Here is a 21031-nt window from a genome sequence, read left to right as displayed (position 1 = left end):
AAGGGAACAAAGCACACATCCAAAGAATTGTTTGAACATTACTCTTAGTGAAACTTGCAGCCACAATGTAGGATCTTGGAAGGGTCTTTGGCATACTTACAAAGCAGAGCTTCAAAAATGCCTGCCTTTAAGTAGGATTTTCTTTCTTTCTTGTGATTGCTAACCTCTAGTGATCTAAGGGTTATTCTTTAGCTTCAGTTTGCAGTTTCCAGAACAAGCCTAGCCCCTTTCAAACAAGAAGGTAGGGCTTCCTAGGTGGCGCAGTGGTTAAGAATCCGCCTGCCAATGCAGAGGACACGGGTTCGAGCCCTGCTCCAGGAAAATCCCACATGCTGCGGAGTAACTAAGCCCATGCGCCACAACTATTGAGCCTGCGCTTTAGAGCCCATGAGCCACAACTGTTGAGCCCATGTGCTGCAACTGCTGAAGCCCACGCGCCTAGAGCCAGTGCTCCGCAACAAGAGAAAGCCACAGCGAGCCCGTGCACCACAACAGAGAGTAGCCCCCACTCACCGCAACTAAAAAGAAAGCCTGCGCACATCAAAAAAGACCCAACACAGCCAATATAATTAATTAATTTTTAAAAAAAACAGAAAAACAAGAAGGTAACATAAACAGCACAGTTGCTTCTCCAGTATTACAAAGTACACCATACTGGTTGTCAAGGAACTAGAACTGGCAACTCTAGACACTCTGATTAGGTTCAAAGTGCTGGTCCAGGGCTGTCTGTGCCAAATTTTTCAAAAGTTTTTAGTAAGATGGAAAAAAAAAAGTGAATGTAGGTATATGTTTAGATTTTTTTTTTTTAACCGAAAAATGACCTTTCTACAGTGTAATTTTTCCCACAAAGATTTGGGGATTTTTAAAAATTACTTATTAATTTTTGGCTGTGTTGGATCTTAGTTGCTGCGCATGGGCTTTCTCTAGTGTGATAAGCGGGGGCTACTCTTCGTTGTGGTGTGCAGGCTTCTCATTGTGGTGGCTTCCCTTGTTGGGAGCACGGGCTCTAGGTGCACGGGCTTCAGTAGTTGTGGCTCTCGGGCTCTGGAGCACAGGCTCAGTAGTTGTGGCACATGGGCTTGGTTGCTCTGCGGCATGTGGGATCTTCCTGGACCAGGGATCGAACCCGTGTCCCCTGCATTGGAAGGCGGGTTCTTAATCATTGGACCACCAGGAAAGTCCAGATACATTAATTTTATAGCAAAACATATGAATAATCATAGTAAGCAGGTCAAATAGAGATTATGAATTGCCTTTTACGACATTTCAGGTCATGTTTTGCTGCTGAGTAAATAAGGGAAAAACTTGTTTTCAGAGGTGTTTTTAGGTACAAGATTCTGGACCTCAATTTTGCAGATAATAGATTGTGAACCTTTTATATTTTTGGACATACCTAGTTAACCATGATTATACTCTGACTCAGGAAATGCTCTAGACCCTGAGCCAATAGAATGATTAAAGGTTTTCCCAGTCAGATTATTTGTTTTTATTCTGTGGGTCTTTTACAGCTGTCCAAAGGTTGAAGTGATTTTAAAACTTTTTGAGTATTTGCTACACTTAGCATCTTATTTGATACTATCAACCAGCCTAAGATTGTGGTTATTTTTATCTTGTTTGTGTGCGTGTGAGTGGGAAAATTGAGGCTTGTATGGGTTGAGTAACTCATCCACATTTACACAACTGTTAAATAGCAGTTGTGAATTTAGAGTTGAGGATATACTATAGATAAAAAACCATCTCATTTCTCACTTGTTTCTTAGCATTTTTTAACCCTTCTTGATCCCCTGTGGTTTACATAAAAATTGTCTTGTTCTCCTTTTAAGGTTGTTTGATATTTCAAAATAGGTGATTCCCTTCCAAATGTAAATTATGTGTAGTATAATATTGAAAATACTTTCTAAAATTACAGTCCCAAAGATTCTAGAACCCTCTTTATCCTGCCTTTCTCTGAGGATAACTGATTTATATTAAGACTAAAAAGTCACTCTGCCTGGACCATGTTTTATCTTAATGAAGATTTGATTGTCAGCTCTACCACAGCCTCCTATCTTTTTTTCCCTTTTCAGTTATCCAAGTCTTTTATTCCCTTCAAAAGTTTCAACCAGCAAAGCTTTACTTCATTGATTCGGCAAATGTATTAATTTTATAATAAACATTTTTGGATTATTAGGCAGTTCTGATGTTTTCACCCTATAAGATGCCCTTTTTCTTCTGCCTTCATCATGATTTCAGTTTTCCTCTTTACTTTAGGCGCAGGCATGCAATCCACAGTAGTGACTCTACTTCATCTTCCTCTTCTGAAGATGAACAACACTTTGAGAGGCGAAGAAAAAGGAGTCGTAATAGAGCTATCAACAGGTAAGTGCATATTGATCCCTTTAAAACTACCAGCTTTATTTTTTTTAAGTGGAAAGGAAGATGAATAACTTGGGAATAGGTGCAACTTGGCTCAGTTAAAAGATTATATGCCAGGCTAACATATAAACCAGAATGCCATCTTGTTTGAAATATCTGCTGTTGAAACTAATAACAGATCAGAGCACATGTTTTCTTGTAAAACCAAAATGGTGCTTGGTAAGCACTGACTTGAGGAAATAACTTTTTTTTTCATTGAAAATATATTTTTTTCTGTTTATAATGATAATAAATTCTTATTGTAGAACTCTTAAGGGAAATTGAAATGTTAACTCATTTCACCACTCCTAGTAGTATAAGTTCATTTATACTAAATCAACTCATCTGATTTTCATAATAATTATAGAAGCAGATAGGGCAAGGATTATTCCCATTTTACAGACATGGATGGATAAATGAAAAATGCAATGCTTGGATTCTAATAATATAATTTTAGGGTAGAAAACAATGCTTGATAAAGCAATTGGAACATAATAATTGAAGGGGAATGCAAACCAACCATTCCTTATATCCTAAGTTCTATGGTATTTTAATCACGTTAGCTCTGCCCCATTCAGTATGGTGGCTGCTAGCCACATGTGGCTATTGACCTGAAATGTAGCTCATCTGAATTAAGATATGCTATCAGTGTTTGTAAAAAATGCATTCTTGGATTTCAGAGACTTAGTACAAAAAAAAGAGAATGTGAAATGTCTCAATTTTTTAAATATTGATTTTGCATGATGAAATGATAATATTTTGGATATGTTGGGATATATAAAATACATTATTAAAATTAATTTTACTCTTTTTCATTGTTTAGTGTGGTTAATAGAAAATTTTAAATTACATTTTGTCTTGCATTTCATTTCTGTTGGAGAGCAATGAGTTAGATCATTCAAAAGCTGTATACGTCACCTTCATTTCATAGAAATGTGCATCTAATCCTATGGTTTTTAGAATATGCAGTTCTGTTAAGAATTATTTAAGGGACTTCCTAGGAGGCGCAGTGGTTAAGAATCCGCCTGCCAATACAAGGGACGTGGGTTCGATCCCTGCTCCAGGAAGATACCACATGCCACAGAGCAACTAAGCCCATGCACCACAACTACTCAGCCTGTGCTCTAGAGCCCATGAGCCACAACTGTTGAGCCCATGTGCCGCAACTACTGAAGCCCACATGACTAGAGCCCATGCTCTGCAACAACAGAAACCACCACAGTGAGGAACCTGTGCACCGTAATGAATAGTAGCCCCCACTCACTGCAACTAGAGAAAGCCTGTGTGCAGCAACGAAGACCCAACACAGCCATTTAAAAAAATTAATTAGTTAATTAATTTAAAAAATTATTTAAGAATAATGTTGGGTCTTGATTGCTGCGCTCGGGCTTTCTCTGGTTGTGATGAGCAAGGGCTATTCTTTGATGAGTTGCACAGGCTTCTCATTGCAGTGGCTTCTCTTGTTGTGGAGCACAGGCTCTAGGCATGCAGGCTTCAGTAGTTGTGGCTTGCATTCTCAGTAGTTGTGGCGCATGGACTTAGTTACTCCATGGCATGTGGGATTTTCCCAGGCCAGGGATCAAACCCATGTCTCATGCATTGGCAGGTGGATTCTTAACCACTGCGCCACAAGGGAAGTCCCTAAGAAACACCTTTTCAAAGTCACAATTGAAAACTTTTCCATCTTAGACTTTGCAGTATAAATTCCTTGTGGAGTTTGAGACTAGCAAGAATTATCACTTAGAGTGAGCATGGTGTGCTTTTACTTGTGTTCAATTGCAGCAGGCATTTTTTGCTTAGGTATTCTGGTACAAGTATTTTAACTTTTAACGTGTTTTCATTCTTCCATCTATAAAACAAGCAGGTTTTTCTAGGTACATTTTTTTGTAACCTACTATAACTGTTTTTGAAAGTAATTAGAAAAGTAGTGATTCACTCTTGCTTGAAAGGACTGATATGGATCCAGGGGCTGGCGGACTATGAATATTTTTCCGAGAGGTATAGTAGCAGAGTTGTTGCAGATCTGGAGACATGTTGCTTGGATGTGACTCCTAGATTTGCCACTTACTAGTTGTGTGACCTTGGGCATTACAATTAACCTTTCTGTGTCATGGTTTTCTTTTAAAATAGGGGAAATAATAATACCTACTTCATGAGAGTATTGTGAGGATTTAATGAATTTATACATATAAAGCACCTAAACTAAAACAGGGTTCAGCAAGTGGTAAACTCTCTGTAGGTCAGATCATTATAATGTATATTGGCACTTTCTGAATCCTCAACCATGAATTACTTTATGTTGCTATGGTATCTTGAAAAGTGGTGTTTTCATTTGATTATACATCTTTAATAATAAAGCTTCAGATGTAAGTATTTCTAACACTTAAGTTCTCAACCTCTAAAGAAAATGAGGAACTTGAAACATATAATCTCATGATGGCTCCATTTGGAATTTTTTTAATTCTTAAGAAAAATGTCTATATTCTAACGTGGAATTTGGGGGAGGAAGGTGGGTTGATGAATGTTTGGGTGTTTTTTTTTTTTTTAATCTTATTTAAAATAGGTGCCTCCCACTAAATTTTCGGAAAGATGAATTAAAAGGAATTTATAAAGATCGAATGAAAATTGGAGCAAGCCTTGCTGATGTTGATCCAATGCAACTAGATTCTTCAGTGAGTACAGTCTGAAATGTGTTGTTTTTTGTTTCATTTTAAAGTTAAAAAAGAAAACACTTTTTTTTAATCAGAAATTTTAATCTTTATAGATGCTTTTCTTTCTTTTTTTATTCTTTAGGCCACAACTAAGATACTGTTACTCAGTTGACTGTGTGTGGCTTGGGTATAGTTTGGGAATGGAGTAAGATTTTAATTTTGATTCCACATTTAAGGATGTCAATGTTTCCCTTCTATTACCAGGTACGATTTGATAGTGTTGGTGGTTTGTCTAATCATATTTCAGCTCTAAAAGAGATGGTGGTGTTTCCATTACTTTATCCAGAAGTCTTTGAAAAATTCAAGATTCAACCTCCAAGGTAACTTAATTACACATTCTATTTTAGCCAAAATCAGTGCTCTGCTATGTCCAGAGAGATAATGCTTCTCTGTTGAAAATTTTCAGGTCTATAGTAATTTGTTATGCTTGCCCTGCAATGTCCTGGGTGTTTCTTATATTTTTACTTTCTTAATGTTTAACATGAAAAATGGTTTCAAAATCAATGCTCCATTTAAAAAGAAATCATTTTCCATGGCTTTTTATACATTTAGTAAATAAAATTCCTCTCGTGCCTACGCTTTAGTTTTTTCTTTCAGTTTTGTAATTTAGTTTTAAATTTATATCAAAGTAATACATGTACATAATTTTTTAAAATAAATTTATTTATTTATTGGCTGTGTTGGGTCCTCGTTGCTGTGCTTGGGCTTTCTCTAGTTGCGGCAAGTGGGGGCTCCTCTTCGTTGCAGTGTGCAGGCTTCTCATTGCAGTGGCTTCTCCTGTTGCACAGCACAGGCTCTAAGTGCACAGGCTTCTGTAGTTGTGGCATGAGGGCTCAGTAATTGTGGCTTGCAGGCTCTAGATCACAGGCTCAGTAGTTGTAGCACACAGGCTTAGTTGCTCTGCGGCATGTGGGATCTTCCCAAACCAGGGATCAAAGCGGTGTCCCCTGCATTGGCAGGCGGATTCTTAAGCACTGCGCCACCAGGGAAGTCCCCATAATTTTTAATAAATTTTTGTTTTACTTTATATTGAAGTATAGTTGATTATATGTACATAATTTTTAAAGTGAAATAGTACTGTAAGTTTTACAAAGAAAAAATAGTAGTAATCCCTTCTATATTTTTTCTATTTTAGACATAAGATATAGACTTCTAACTATGAACAGTGACTATTTGGCTCTTTTACTTTCCCCACTCTCCACACATAGACATTTTGCGCGTTTCCTCAGTACTTCCAATAGTTTATTTATACACATGTAAACTTGTTGAATCAACTTTCAGTGTTTGCTTTATGACTGCTGTATATAAATATTTCTTGCAGTTGAGCCATATACAGTATAACTGTATTTCCTCTTTTACAGCTCTCCTCTCCCCACCAACTTTAATATTTGCCATTTTGAAGGCTGGGAGGTAGGGGGTTGATAATTAGTTTTATATATACTTATCCTTTCACCCACAGAGTCATTGTTACTAGAGCTGTAAAACTCTTGTCAGTACAGTTAAAGATATCAAGTAATTATTGGCTCCTCCTTACTTTTCTAAGCACATTTTTCTGGAACCTTTGTTCTCTTCCTTCCGTCTAGACTGGTTGCTTTTAGTCTTATAGCACAACTAAGTCTTGGAACTTCCCCATTACTATCGTCATGGGATTTCCTTTGTGTTTCTCACAGTGCTGGGTTCCCAGCTTCCTGGTTTATAGCTGTGTTTTGGTAGAGCACATTCTGGACTAGCCTGAGGAAAAGACTGCATGGGAGATTATTTTTATTTATTTTATTTTTGAGAATGGTCATGTAACCCACACTCTTGTTGATGTTCCCCACCCGCATTCGTTGTGCTGTACCTTTGTGATCTGGAAACGTGACTTTGATTTCTGGGAAAGTTTGTTGTTGTTTACTTCTTTCATAATTTTTTCACTCCAGTTTTTCCTCTCTCATCAATTCATGTCAGTTTAGTGTTAGACCTTCTAGGTTAATCTGCTTTTCTTACCTTTTTTCCCTGATTTTGGTTTGTCTTGATGTTAGAGGCTTTCCTTAAGTCTCTAGTAATCTTTAGCTCTCTGTTGATATTTAAGAGTGAAGCATATTTTTAAAAGCTCACTAGTCAGGCTTAACTTCTAGGGCTCTCCATAGGGTAGTTGGTGGGGATGTTTCTTTTACCAAAAGTTCTGTATCTAGGAGGGTCCCCCGCCTCCCCGCAGCCAAGAGATGAATCTTCCAGTTTTCTGTCTGACGCCTGGCTGCCAGCATTTTAGCAGTAGACCCAAGCACAGTAGTTAGGAGTCTCTACCATTAAGTATGGAGTTTTACACTTAATTCCTGCAGTAGCTTATCTTGTCCTCTGCTGGAAGGTAAATCATCCAAGCAAGTTGCCTGCACAGGGTAGGGAAAAAGGGGATCAGGGTGGTCTCACTGTTCTTTAATAATGTTTTACTCTATCCTGTTTTCACCCCCACCTTTTACTCCTGCCTTGAGATAAATTGCATCAAAATTGTGAAAGGGGTTTTGCAAATTAGCTTTCTTATTGCGTGCTTCTTTAATTTAGATTTTTAGCTTTTTCACGTCTTTAATGTCATCTGCATTCTGACTTGCAAAATTTTGTTGGGGTGTCTCAAGTACTATCCATCTCTTTTGGTTGCTCACTTTGTTTTATGCACTTTAGCAGAATTAATGGAGAGAGCACAGATAAAACCATGTGGTCATTCTGTCATGTTTAACTGGAAGTCCACTCCTGAACTTTTTATATCACCGTGCTTTTTTATCCTCTTCCTTTTTCTTCTAGTTTTTATACCTTACTTATCAACCAATTTTTAAACCCTAGCTCCTGATTTCCTTTTCCTTATGTAAAGAAAAGGAATCACCCTGAATGATTCCTTTTTTCTCCCTGAATCACCCTCTATGGAAACATTGATTTAAGTAAACTTTTTTAAATTAGTAGGCTTTTCCCCCTTTTCCATTATAAAAGTTATGTACCATAAATTCAATTACAGTTAAACATTAGTGAATTCAAAAAAATTTTTCTAACTCAAAAAGATATGAATATTAAATAATAGAATTTACTTCTTACAGGAGGTGTTGAAAGTACCTAGTTAAAGAGATTTAATGAATTTTAAGGAATTCCCTGGCAGTCCTGTGGTTAGGACTCTGAGCTCTCAGTGCCCAGGGCCCGGGTTCAATCCCTGGTTGGAGAGCTAAGATCCCACAAGCTGTGGCTTGTGGCCAAAAAAAAAAAAAGTGATCTAATGAATTTTAAAAGAAACAACAAATTAGAACATTCTCTAATATCATATACAAAAATAAACTCAAAATAGACTAAAGACATAAATGTAAGACCAAAAACCATAAAACTCCTAGAGGAAAACATAGGCAGAACACTCTTTGACATAAGTCATAGCAATATTTTTTTGGATCTGTCTCCTAAAAAAAGGAAATAAAAACAAAAGCAAATGAGACCTAATTATATTAAAAGCTTTTGCACAGCAAAGGAAACCATTGCCAAAAAAAAAGACAACATATGGGAGAAAATATTTGCAGTTGATATGACTGATAAGGGGTAAATATCCAACATATATAAACAGCTTATACAGCTCAACATCAAAACAACAAACAACCTGATTAAAAAATGGGCAGAAAAACTGAATAGACATTTTTCCAAAGGGGGTATGCAGATGGCCAACAGGCACATGAAAAGGTGCTCAGCATCACTAATCGTCAGGGAACTGCAAATCAGAACCACAATGAGATATTACCTCACACTTATCAGAATGGCTATTATCAAAAAGAACACAAATAACAAATGTTGGTGAGGATGTGGAGAAAAGGGAACCTTCATACAGTGTTGGTGGGAGCGTAAATTGGCACAGCCACTGTGGAAAACAGTATGGATGTTTCTCAAATGAAAAATAGAACTACCATCATTATGCCCCAGTAATTCCACTCATGGGTATATATCTGAAAAAAACAAGCACATTAATTCAAAAAGACATGTGCAACCCAATGTTCATAGCAGCATTATTTGCAGTAGCCAAGATATGGAAGTAACCTAAGTGTCCATCAACAGATGAATGGATAAAGAAGATGTGGTGTATATATACACAATGGAATACTACTCAGCCGTAGAAAAAGAATGAAATTTTGCCATTTGTAGCAACATGGATGGACTTGGAGGGCATTATGCTGAGTGAAATAAGTCAGGCAGAGAGAGGCAAATACTATATGATATCACTTATATGTGGAATCTAAAAATACAATAAACTAGTGAATATAAGAAAAAAGAAGCAGACTCACAGATATGGAGAACAAACTAATGGTTACCAGTGGGGAGAGGGAACTGGGGAGGGGCAGTATAGGCATAGGGGATTAAGAGGTACGAACTATTAGGTATAAAATATAAGGATATATTGTACAACATGGGGAATAGAGCATATATTTTATAATAACTGTAAATGGAATATAACCTTTAAAGATTGAGAACCACTATATTGTACACCTGTAATTTAGTTAATATTATGTATCAGCTATACTTCAATTTTTGTTGTTGTTGTTGTTGTAGCGCACAGGCTTAGTTGCTCCGTGGCATGTGGGATCTTCCTGGAGCAGGGATCGAACCTATGTCCCCTGCATTGGCAGGTGGATTCTTAACCACTGCGCCACCTAGGAAGCCCCTGTACTTCAATTTTAAAAATTAAAGTAAAAAAATTAAAGAAACAACAAATTTCTTCCATTTTTTTCTTTTCATTTTCCCTTCCTTACATTTCTGCTCATAAAAAAATCAATATATGATTACGTTAAACTATTTTCATACGGTATGTTCTCTTTCCATTTTAATGGCTGAATAATATTCCTTTTTGTGGATGTGTCACATTTTATTTAATTGATTCTGCTATTTCTGGCTATTTTGTTTTCTCCTGTTTTCATTATCACAGATGTCAATATCATGAACATCTCACTGCTTCCTCTTTATGGGAATCACTGATTTTTTTCTTAAAGATACAGTCTCACAAACAAGATTATTAGCTGAAGAGATATATTTTTTTTTAATTGATCTGTTATTTTTTATTGAATGTAATTTGTGCAGTCTTCTTGGAATGTAAGATCACTTTTCTTTTAGATCCTAAGAGTAATTAGAGATTCCACTGTGAATGTATTATACTTGGCTTTTGAAGTTAGGAAATTTAATGAAAGCTCAGTGATATTAAATTTTCATTTCTTTTGTGGTAATAAAATATATTAATTAGTGTGTAAGGGACCTTTTAGGTACTTTTTAGCTTTAATATAAAAAAATCAAATGTGCAGTATTCTTGACTATGTAATCATCCACACTCTAATTATTCACATCCATAGCTCTGTAAGGCAGCCGGTATCTTTGCAAACTCTGATGGTTAGGAAACACTTCTGTATGTTGCCTGCCTTACTCTTACCTGTTGATCTGTATTTTCTCTCCTGGAGCAGCACAGTGCTAGCTCTGCCCGCTTCTACATCGAGATATATTTTTTAAAAATCTGTTTCTGTCTTGGCTTTGTACATTGAAATCACTTGTTTATTCCACTTATTTGCCTGATTGTTTTCTTAACAATTGCTTTGTTTTTTTTCCTATCTGCATTTGATTATGTTCGTTTCTTATTATTTTTCTTTCTCTTTTGCTTGTGCCCTGTGTGGCTTGTGGGATACTAGTTCTCTGACCAGGGATTGAACCTAGGCCCCAGCAGTGAAAGTGCCAGGTCGTAACCACTGGACCACCAGGGAATTCCCTTATTTTTCTTTTATATTTTATTTTTGACTTTGAGTAGATTTTATCCATCACTTGTGTGTTTTTTTGGTGTTTTTTGTTTTATTTTGTTTTGTTTTGCCATTCTTATTTTGTCATTTCTGTTTTTCTGGTATCTTCCTTAATTTTTCAAGAGCAGTTATTTGATGATCATTTCTACTAAGATTATGAGTGTAACCCATTTTCTCAGAATAATGAATAACTTTGGAAATATGTGAAAAAGCTGTACATTACCCAATGACAGTGCAGTGATGTCACCAAAAATTATTTTGAATTCATTGTGTTGTCCTAGTCTCTGTCACCCAGCCACTGCTTCAAGTTCTCTCTTTTATCTTACTTTCTTTCATATTCATTCCCACCATTTGCTTGCAAAACTTTTGCTGTTGTGTTACTAGTATTCAGACCAAAGATTATACATGAAATCTGCTATTCTTTCCCCTGATATGTTATAAAAGTAAACTGTCAAGTCTCTTCACTCATAACTTTTAAGCAGGGTAAGATAATAGGATGAGCGTGATGAACGAATACGAGAGAATGTGTCTCACATACAGGGTTTATGTAGTTTCAATATTAATTTTGTAGTATGAATATTAATTCCCAGGCTTTTAAGTTGTGCTTTGTGAATTGAAATGATATTTAAGTTGTCATATTTACTTTGTTATTCATTAAGTGTATTCATGAAATTGGTTTCTAATTTTGTTTAGTCTATTTTTTAATGTAGTACTAAAATAATATTTTTTTACAGAGGTTGTTTGTTTTACGGTCCACCTGGAACTGGAAAAACTCTGGTTGCTAGAGCACTTGCCAATGAGTGCAGTCAAGGGGATAAAAGAGTAGCATTTTTCATGAGGAAAGGTGCTGATTGTCTGAGTAAGTGGGTAGGAGAATCTGAAAGACAGCTGCGGTTGCTATTTGATCAGGTATGATATTAAAATTTACCTTATAGATCTGTAATCAGTACAGATTAAGTATGTAAGGATTGGATAAACCTTGCATTTAATCACTTTTCATAGAAATAAACTCATAATTATACCAAATATATAATCTTTCTAGATTATTTTCATTTGTATGTTGTGATTACACCAACATATTATGAATAGCTTTATAGTAAAAAGGTGAAAGAATAATTGGGTCAAAGTTGTTTCGAGTCTTAGGTCTCATGTCTAGAGACCGAGTGGTAGTCTCATACTTAAAGAGACAACAGGAGTGAGTTATGTTTGAGTATGCGAGCTGAAGGTTAGCTCTGCCCTAGAGTGGCTTTCAGTTTCATATCCCAATTGTATTGACAGTAAGTTGTGAGATAATAATACATTCTTATCTACTGAGGCATATTGCTGCAAATGCTTTTACATCTCTTTGTAGAATTCACTGAGGTTTTTTATTTTAACTTTACTGAAATAGATTTTAAACTATGGCATCTTGTTAAATGTTTTTTTCACCCTGACACGGAGGAAGGCTGTCATGTCTTCTGTTCTTTGTCTTGTTTTGACAGTTGGTCTTCAATAGGTGTTTTTTGTTTCCCAATAATTATAGATATATGAAATCTAAGGGATATAACCAGTGGAGTATGTATTTTTAATATTTCCAGCTGAAAATGTGAATAAACTTAAACTGTATGCTGTTGTAATTTAGCTAGAATCCTTAAAACATAGTTCTTGAATTTACATTTAGATTTTTAAAAACTTCTTACAAGCAAGTAGGAATGAAAATGGATTAAAATGGTTTATATTAAGGCTGCATATTTGAAGTTTTCCATAACATGCAATCACTGGACCTGCTTTCTAGGCCTATCAGATGCGCCCATCAATTATTTTCTTTGATGAAATTGATGGCTTGGCTCCAGTACGATCAAGCAGGCAAGATCAAATTCACAGGTAAAACTTGGTTGATGGTATTTCTGCCTTTTTTCCTATATTCTGAGCAGTGTTGATGTTGCATGAGGGATAGAATGTTAAATGGTGAAAGAAATTTTATAAACCAGTTGTTTGGCAGTAGCAACCAATGTATAGTACAAAGAAAAAAGTGAACCTGTTCTATCTAAATGGTAGGGTGTTCTCAAGCACAGTATTGGTTATAGATTTGACTTGTGATACAGACTTAAATGCCCACTGGCCAGTGAGGTAAGGCAAATAAAATGAGTGAAGCAGGCCAGTGATGAGAGTGGGTTGGGAAATGTTGGCTGTGTCCAATCATAAGAGCATAGCCCGTTGTTTTTAGCTCTAGCCTGTTGAAGTGCAGAAGTTAACTCAGACTTGGAAAAAAATTTTCTGTTTCTTAAATTTTATATTCAAATTTTTGTGTTAAGTATCTTTTAGATGTTGCCAACTAATTCAGATGCTTTTTTTTTTTCTAATATTAGCCCAACTTCCTCATTTTCAGAATGGGAAAATTGCATCTCCCCTGTGATAACTGCTTACCCAAGGGAGCAGTTTTCATTACTGCCACTGCCTCAACTTTAAATTACTTTAGTCCTAGTTCATCTTCAGTTTTTCAGAGCTTCTTTTTAAATATCACTTCTTAATTCATTTGGGATACCCAAAAGCAAATGTTTGCATGCCTTCATTTTGCCAGTATTGGGGTTTTTTGGTTTGTTTTCTTGTTTGTTTTAGGAAAAAATTTTTAAACTTTTCATAATTTGTTTGTTTGTTTGTTTTTGGCTGAGTTGGGTCTTCACTGCTGCACACAGGCTTTCTCCAGTTGCGGCAAGTGGGGGCTACTCTTGGTTGCAGTGTGCGGGCTTCTCATTGTGGTGGCTTCTCTTGTTGTGGAACACAGGCTCTAGGTGCAACAGCTTCAGTAGTTGCAGCATGTGGGCTCAGTAGTTGGGGTCAGTGGGCTCTAGAGCACAGGCTCAGTTGTTGTGGTGCACGGGCTTAGTTGCTCCATGGCATGTAGGATCTTCCTGGAGCAGGGATCAAACCCATGTCCCCTGCATTGGTAGACGGATTCTTAACCACTGTGCCACCAGAGAAGTTCCACCAGTATTGTTTTTTATTGTAGATAATGTAAAAGAGGAACAAGACATAAAAATATGAGTGATAGGTAGGTTTTGGCTTTTCTAACACCTAGCAATATTTACTATATCCTGGCCCCATTCTTTGACTTGATACTATAAAAAATTTTATTTGTTGCTCTGGGTAAATTAAAATGTTCGCTCCTATATGATAAAAACAGTTGTGTGTGCACATACCCTACCAATAATCATACACACTTTTTATATATGACATATTTCATTATCAGCCATACTGCATTCATTGTGTTAATAGGGAGAAATATAACAGTACTGCCATCATTTTGCAATCAAGTAATTTATGTAACTGTATTTTGGAACAGTTCTAAAAGCAATTGGAGAAATTTTAGACAACAAATATAGAATAATTTCAGCAAGCACTTAGCATTTCAAATATGTATTTTTAAGAGAAATTTAGTGTACAAGTTTTTTGTTTTTTCCAAAGACTTAGAAAATCTGAGAGAAAAACATTTTTGTTAAAGTAAGCTTCTTTAGAAGTTAGTACATTGAACATGATTAAGCTATATTCTTTATCTTATTGTTGCTAATAATACTGTAGGGTAGTGCACATAAGTAACTGTGTGAATGCATTAGAAAATAAGAATTTTAGCTTAAGAGAAAGAGGATACAAATATAAGTTAAATTAAAACCCTCAAATCTTTACTTGAATTGGAAATAGCAGTATGAACTCATAATGAATTTTATTTTTAAAGAAAAAATGATTCTTATTTCCGGGCACAAAAAAGGCCTAGAAACAATCACAATCCAGTAGCAATTCATACCCCTAGCACTCAGAGTGTGATCTCTAAATACTAGGATTCTTTAGGAGAGGTGGTGGATAGCAGAACTGAGCAAGACAAGCCTGAAACATACTATGATGCCTGGAAGTGAAGAAGCAATCAAAGACTACCGGGGTCATATCAGAATGACATAGCCAATTTTGAAGTGGTTTCCATTGGCCAAAGACAGGACAGTTTGAGACTCAATATATTGAGTCTCTTAAACATACACAAAAATCGTCAGTTTTTAATGATCTTTTAAAAAAAAAAAAAAGACTTAAATGGTCACTCCAGAGGTTGCTAAGACTATGACTCATTACTCTGGAAATTGATGAAGAGAATAAATCAAGCATTTCTTTTTCCCGGCCTATAACCATGATTCAGAGGAATTTAACAGTATTGATAAAGAGAGCTTTGTTCTCTATAGAAAAATCACAGTTAATAAATGCAAAGGAAATTATTGAATTAGAAAAATTACCATTTTGCAGCCCCTTATGAAATAGTGGATCAAGACCTGTGATTTTCAGCTGGGAGTGATTTTGCCCACCAAGGGAACACATGTCTGGATGGAGTTTTATATATATATACATACACGTATGTATACATACACATATATATACTCACACACACATATATATGTATATATATAATATATAAAATATTTATTTATTTATTTGCACTGGGTCTTAGTTGCAGCAGGTGGGCTCCTTAGTTGCAGCATGCATGCAGGATCTAGTTCCCTGAGCAGGGATCGAACCTGGGCCCCCAGCATTGGGAGTGTGGAGTCTTGTAACCACTGCACCACCAGGGAAGTCCCTGGATATATTTTTGATTGTCACAACTGGAAAGGAGGGGTGCTCTACTGGCATCAAGTGGGTGAGGACCATAGATGCTATTAAATATTCTACAGTGGATAGACAGCTTTCCACAACAAAGAATTATCTGGCCCAAAATGTCAGTGATGCCAAGATTGAGAAAACTTGATCTAAGTAATAATCAGTGGCTGCTAAAACAGCAAATAAGGTGGAAAGGTTGATAATAAAGTTTATGATGAGTGGAGTAAGCTAACACCTGAACTAAACCCAACCCACTGATCTTAAAAATGAAAATATGGTGTTATTTGTCTTGTGAGGTATACAATAGGAAATACATGGTATCTTTCTGTGAAATATGCTATCCCAAATAGTTTAATCTGCATTTATTAAGCTTCTAGATTTAATTACCAGTTTACAGGAGATACGAAAGCTAGAGGACAAGTTGAATCAGCTCAGTCCAGAGGTGGGAAGGAAATTCTACAAAACAAATAAACCAGTTTCTTCAAAAAATAAATGATGTGGAGGAAGAAAAAAAAAAAGTGAGGGAAATGTGATGGGAACTGTTATGGATTTGAGGAATGTTTGACCAAGTGCAGTGTGTGTAGATCTTGGCTTGAACAAATCAGATGTAAAAAGATATTTTGAGACAATCAGGGAAATTGGATATTAGGTGATATTAAGGAATTTTTGTCATTTACATTGGTGTTGTAGTGTTGTGGGAGTTTTAAAAAGTCTTATGCTCAGAAATACATATGTGAAGCACTTAACATGAAATATTTATGGGTTAAATGATCTGAGCTTTTTTTGTTAAGTTTTTTAAAAAACTGTTGGGTGAAGACATAAAAAAGGAATAGTGATAATTGTTGAAACTGAGTGATGAAGATGTGGAGATTGTTTTACTCTTCTCTCTCCATAATAAAAAGTTTAAAATGTAATTAAAATCCTGTGTTCTTATGCTTTATGTATATTCTCTTTTATTTTGGGGTCCTTTGTTAATGTATACACAGTGAAACATTTTATGATTTTTAGCTTCTGTCTGCCTAGTACTTACTTGTATATTTTTGATGTTGTATCCTTGTTTGAGAACACTAAAGTTCCTATGTGAAATTATGCTTTTTCAAATGGCTTCCAGGATCCATTTGTGGCATTCTATAAGCTGTGTTTTCCATTGATTTTAAATGTCTTTGTGCCGTGTAGTATGTCATACTTTACAGATTTTCTTTTTAAAATCTATTGAAAGTAGTGGAATGCGCTGAGAAAATTCATTCACACGTGGAATGCTCTGAGAAAATTCATTCACACGTTTAATGTATTAAGTCTTAGCAAAAAAAGAAGTGATGTATTCAGCTTCCATACAATTAATCTCTTCTCTCTTATTTTTAAATTTAGTTCAATTGTTTCCACCCTTCTAGCGCTTATGGATGGATTGGACAGCAGAGGAGAAATTGTGGTCATTGGCGCTACCAACAGACTGGATTCTATTGATCCTGCTTTACGAAGGCCTGGTCGTTTTGATAGAGAATTCCTTTTTAGCCTACCTGATAAAGATGTAAGAATTTAACATCACTTAAATTTTGACAAAATTGATTGCCTTTATTATGAACAAGTCTTGGTGTAGTGAAAAATTGAAGGCTGAGTTTTGTATGTTCTGAAGCAAGGTTATATGATTAACATTCAAATATGCATGTATGTATTTTTAGGAAGGCATTATTTTATTTAAAGAAAAGAACTTGGATAATTTTTTATTCCTTTTTTTTGCCCGCACGGCTTTTGGGATCCTAGTTCCCCAACCAGGGATGAACCTAGGCCCATGGCAGTGAAAGTGCTGAGTCCTAACCCCTGGACCACCAGGGCCCCCTACCTCCCCTGCCTTTTTTTTTTTTTTTTTTAATAAAACAGTGACTTTATTAGAAATATTCTTAAAATTCTTGGAATTTGAGCACAACCTTTGCATGTTAATTTTACAACTTTATTTTGATTCAGAACTCGTGGCCTAACAGTCAGTCCTTAGCCAGTTCATTAGCCTTGGCTTTTTCATGGATACAACCACATAATCCTACCCAGTTATTTTAAAGCTGCCTAATATTTTGAGAACCAAGTAAGAAAATAGGGGTAGAGCTGTCAGTACTCTTAAAAACAATTCTTAATATGTACCAGAATAAACAATATCCAGTAGTTACTTAATTTCTCTCATACACATTTATGATGACTAGAACTTGGGCACTACAATGCAGATGTTTAACATAAAATCCTCAAGCTCTTATGAATTCATCTTTTTTTTTAATTTTTATTGTTTCATATTTCTGTTTATATTAGGTATTGATATCTTTAAAATTTTAGATAATCAAATTATTTTAAATTGAAATTAATCTGAACAGTACTTTATTATTATAGAAAAATTAAATTGTTTTTATTTGTAGGCTCGAAAAGAAATTCTAAAGATTCACACAAGGGATTGGAATCCTAAACCACTGGACATATTTCTGGAAGAACTAGCAGAAAACTGTGTTGGTAAACATTGCTTTAAGCATTAAAAGAAATATTACATTCATTTCAAAGATGAAACAAGTTGTAGTTTTGCCAAGGTTATGTTTAAAGAAACACAAGGTTATATTTGTTTCTTATTTATAGTTTGTGGCATGTTTTCTTCTTATGAAGTCCTAGATATTATATAGAGATAGTTGACAGTTTGGGTGTCAGGGAATTTGAGAATGAAGTTAGATCTTTTGCTAACTGTTTACATTTGTCTAATTATCCTGTGAAGCATTCTACATATATTATTTCAGGTAATTCTCACATTAGTCCTGTGAAGTAGGTAGCTTTATCCCCATTTTACAGATGTAGAAATGGCTGAGAGACCGTAAATGAATATAGAGAGTATAAATCTCTAAGGATCACACATCTAATAAATGACAGATTGGAATTTGAACCAGATTGTCTGATTTCAAAACTCATGCTCTTGACCCCTGCGCTCTACTTAATGCTTGCATATGTCATTCTCAAAAGTTGATTGATTTGTTATTATCAACCATTAAGTTCACTGGGAGAATGAGAGACATTTTCTCCTAAATGTTACTCCTAAATGACATTACTCCTAAATGTTTTGCTGCTATATTGCTAGGCTGATTTTTAATTTTCTTTTAACCTTGGTCATGTTAATAGGATAGTGGTTTACTTTGAAAATTTTTTTTTGGTTGCCTTGGATAGGATACTGTGGTGCAGATATTAAGTCAATATGTTCTGAGGCTGCTTTATGCGCTCTGCGTCGACGCTACCCACAGATCTATATCACTAGTGAGAAACTACAGTTGGATCTCTCTTCAATTAATATCTCAGCTAAGGACTTTGAGGTAGCTATGCAAAAGATGATACCAGCCTCCCAAAGAGCTGTGACATCACCTGGACAGGCACTGTCCACCATTGTGAAGCCACTCCTGCAAAGCACTGTTCACAAGATCTTAGAAGCCCTGCAGAGAGTATTTCCACATGCGGAAATCAGAACAAATAAGGCATTAGACTCAGGTATGAAACTTGATTGACCATTTAGTTTTCATAATCAGTAAAACGAAATGTTTTCTACATCCCAGTACAGTAATGTTTGTTTATAAAAGAGCCTTTTGGAAGGAATTTGGTCATGCTTTGCCTAGATATTTGAAGGAAATTTACTTCACAGATTGCCCTAGACTTAATCTGTTTTAAGTTTGGAATGCATTTTTTTACTTTACTTGTTATTTATATCTACACAAACATTTTTGATTCTTAAAAAATTTCATTGAAGTTCCTTGATTTGCTAACTGAAGCATTACATGAAGATTTGGTTTGTAATTCAGAAAAGTTACTAATGCACACTTTTTTTGTTTGCTTTATAGATATTTCTTGTCCTCTTTTAGAAAGTGACTTGGCATACAGTGATGATGATGTTCCATCAGTATATGAAAATGGACTTTCTCAGAAATCCTTTAATAAGGCAAAAGAAAATTTTAATTTTCTTCATTTGAATAGGTACATTTCCCTTGAAAATTAATATATATTAATATATATTTTTTCTTGTGTAAATTTCCTAAAACTAAGTGAAATGATATTTGCAAAGATAAAAGATGCCAGCTAATTTACTTCTTTTAAAAGTTAAAATATTAGAAAATTTTTTGTTGTTACAGTTGTCATGATGGTAGAAATTATACTGTGTAAAGCATTCCTAAAAATCTGTAGAGGTTGATTGCTTCCAAAAACCACATGAACCATGCTATTATGATTGTCCATATTGTCAAAACTTTTGACTTCTAAAGTTTGTAATTGGTAATTTAAACTTTTTTTCCTAAAACATAGGTTATTACTCATTTCTTTCAGAAATGCTTGTTATCAACCTATGTCTTTTCGACCAAGAATATTGATAGTGGGAGAACCAGGATTTGGGCAAGGTTCTCATTTAGCACCAGCTGTCATCCATGCTTTGGAAAAATTTGCAGTATACACATTAGACATTCCTGTTCTTTTTGGAGTCAGTGCTACATCTCCTGAAGAAACATGTGCCCAGGTAATTCATTGTTGCCCCGACAAATAAGCTGTAAGACAAAGTAGTCTTCCAAAGACAAAATCTAGAATTGCCCCATTCTTTTCTTATTGTGTTTTTTGTCTTTCTAACTTCAGGTTTTCAAAATAGAACTGTGCATAATTGCTTAGTTATTAAAGAGTATGGGTTTAAATCCCTTTTCCACCACTTACTTGCTGTGAGACTTAGGAAGGTTATTAGACCTCTCTGCCCCATTTTCCCCATTTGCAAAATGGAGATAGTAACAGTACTTACCTTGTATGGCTGTTGTGAGAAATGAGTAAAGTACTTAAAACAGTCACGGCTATGCAGATATTCTGCAGCTTCTGTTTTTGCTATAATCAAAGTTTTAAAATGTAAAAGTGTTTTATATTTGTATTTTTATATTTAACCTTGGTTGCCATAACAGAAAAGTTTTCTAGATTTCTTGAGCTGTTTTCTAGTTGCTTGAAGCAATTATGTTTTTCTAAAAATGAGACTTTTATAAAACATTTAAAAACAAGATTGTGGGGTTGGGGGAAGAATTTGTAAAACTTGAGGGTTTTATATGGCAATTCCAGGAAGTTAAACATTGTCCCAAATTAATAAAGCACATTGCTAATGTGCTGACTCTCTTATTGAATGTAATTTTTTTATCTCTTTACTAGATGATTCGTGAAGCTAAGAGAACAGCACCCAGTATAGTGTATGTTCCTCATATTCACTTGTGGTGGGAAATAGTTGGACCAACACTCAAAGCCACATTTACCACGTTATTACAGAATATTCCTTCTTTTGCTCCAGTTTTACTACTTGCAACTTCCGACAAACCCCATTCCACTCTACCAGAAGAGGTAATTTGTGGGAGAAATCATTATACTTTAAACAGAGATACTCATACTAAAGTAATAAGAATTTATGGAAAAAATTCCAAGTGCTACAGAGGTGAATAAAATTATAAGGAAAAGTTTTCCTATTAAAGATACCACTGTTAGCTGTTTGATACATGTGCTTGTTGGGCAGGATGGTAT

At 35.3% G+C, this 21031-nt stretch overlaps 1 protein-coding gene across 2 annotated transcripts in view; it reads left to right on the top strand.

The window, feature by feature from the left end:
• The window catches only part of ATAD2 (ATPase family AAA domain containing 2), a 62508-nt gene that overhangs the window by 24252 nt on the left and 17225 nt on the right, over positions 1-21031 (top strand). For both annotated transcript variants that reach the window (XM_057734191.1, XM_057734192.1), the window contains exons 9-19: positions 2251-2358; positions 4958-5066; positions 5310-5425; positions 11614-11788; positions 12654-12742; positions 16862-17021; positions 17893-17983; positions 18680-18994; positions 19342-19474; positions 19820-20006; positions 20669-20854. In XM_057734191.1, coding sequence (XP_057590174.1) covers positions 2251-2358; positions 4958-5066; positions 5310-5425; positions 11614-11788; positions 12654-12742; positions 16862-17021; positions 17893-17983; positions 18680-18994; positions 19342-19474; positions 19820-20006; positions 20669-20854 — 1669 coding nt within the window. The remainder of the gene's footprint in view (positions 1-2250; positions 2359-4957; positions 5067-5309; positions 5426-11613; positions 11789-12653; positions 12743-16861; positions 17022-17892; positions 17984-18679; positions 18995-19341; positions 19475-19819; positions 20007-20668; positions 20855-21031) is intronic.

Source organism: Hippopotamus amphibius, chromosome 5, assembly GCF_030028045.1.
Source record: "Hippopotamus amphibius kiboko isolate mHipAmp2 chromosome 5, mHipAmp2.hap2, whole genome shotgun sequence".
Classification (NCBI taxonomy): domain Eukaryota; kingdom Metazoa; phylum Chordata; class Mammalia; order Artiodactyla; family Hippopotamidae; genus Hippopotamus; species Hippopotamus amphibius.
This window is presented reverse-complemented; position numbering and strand designations above follow the sequence as displayed.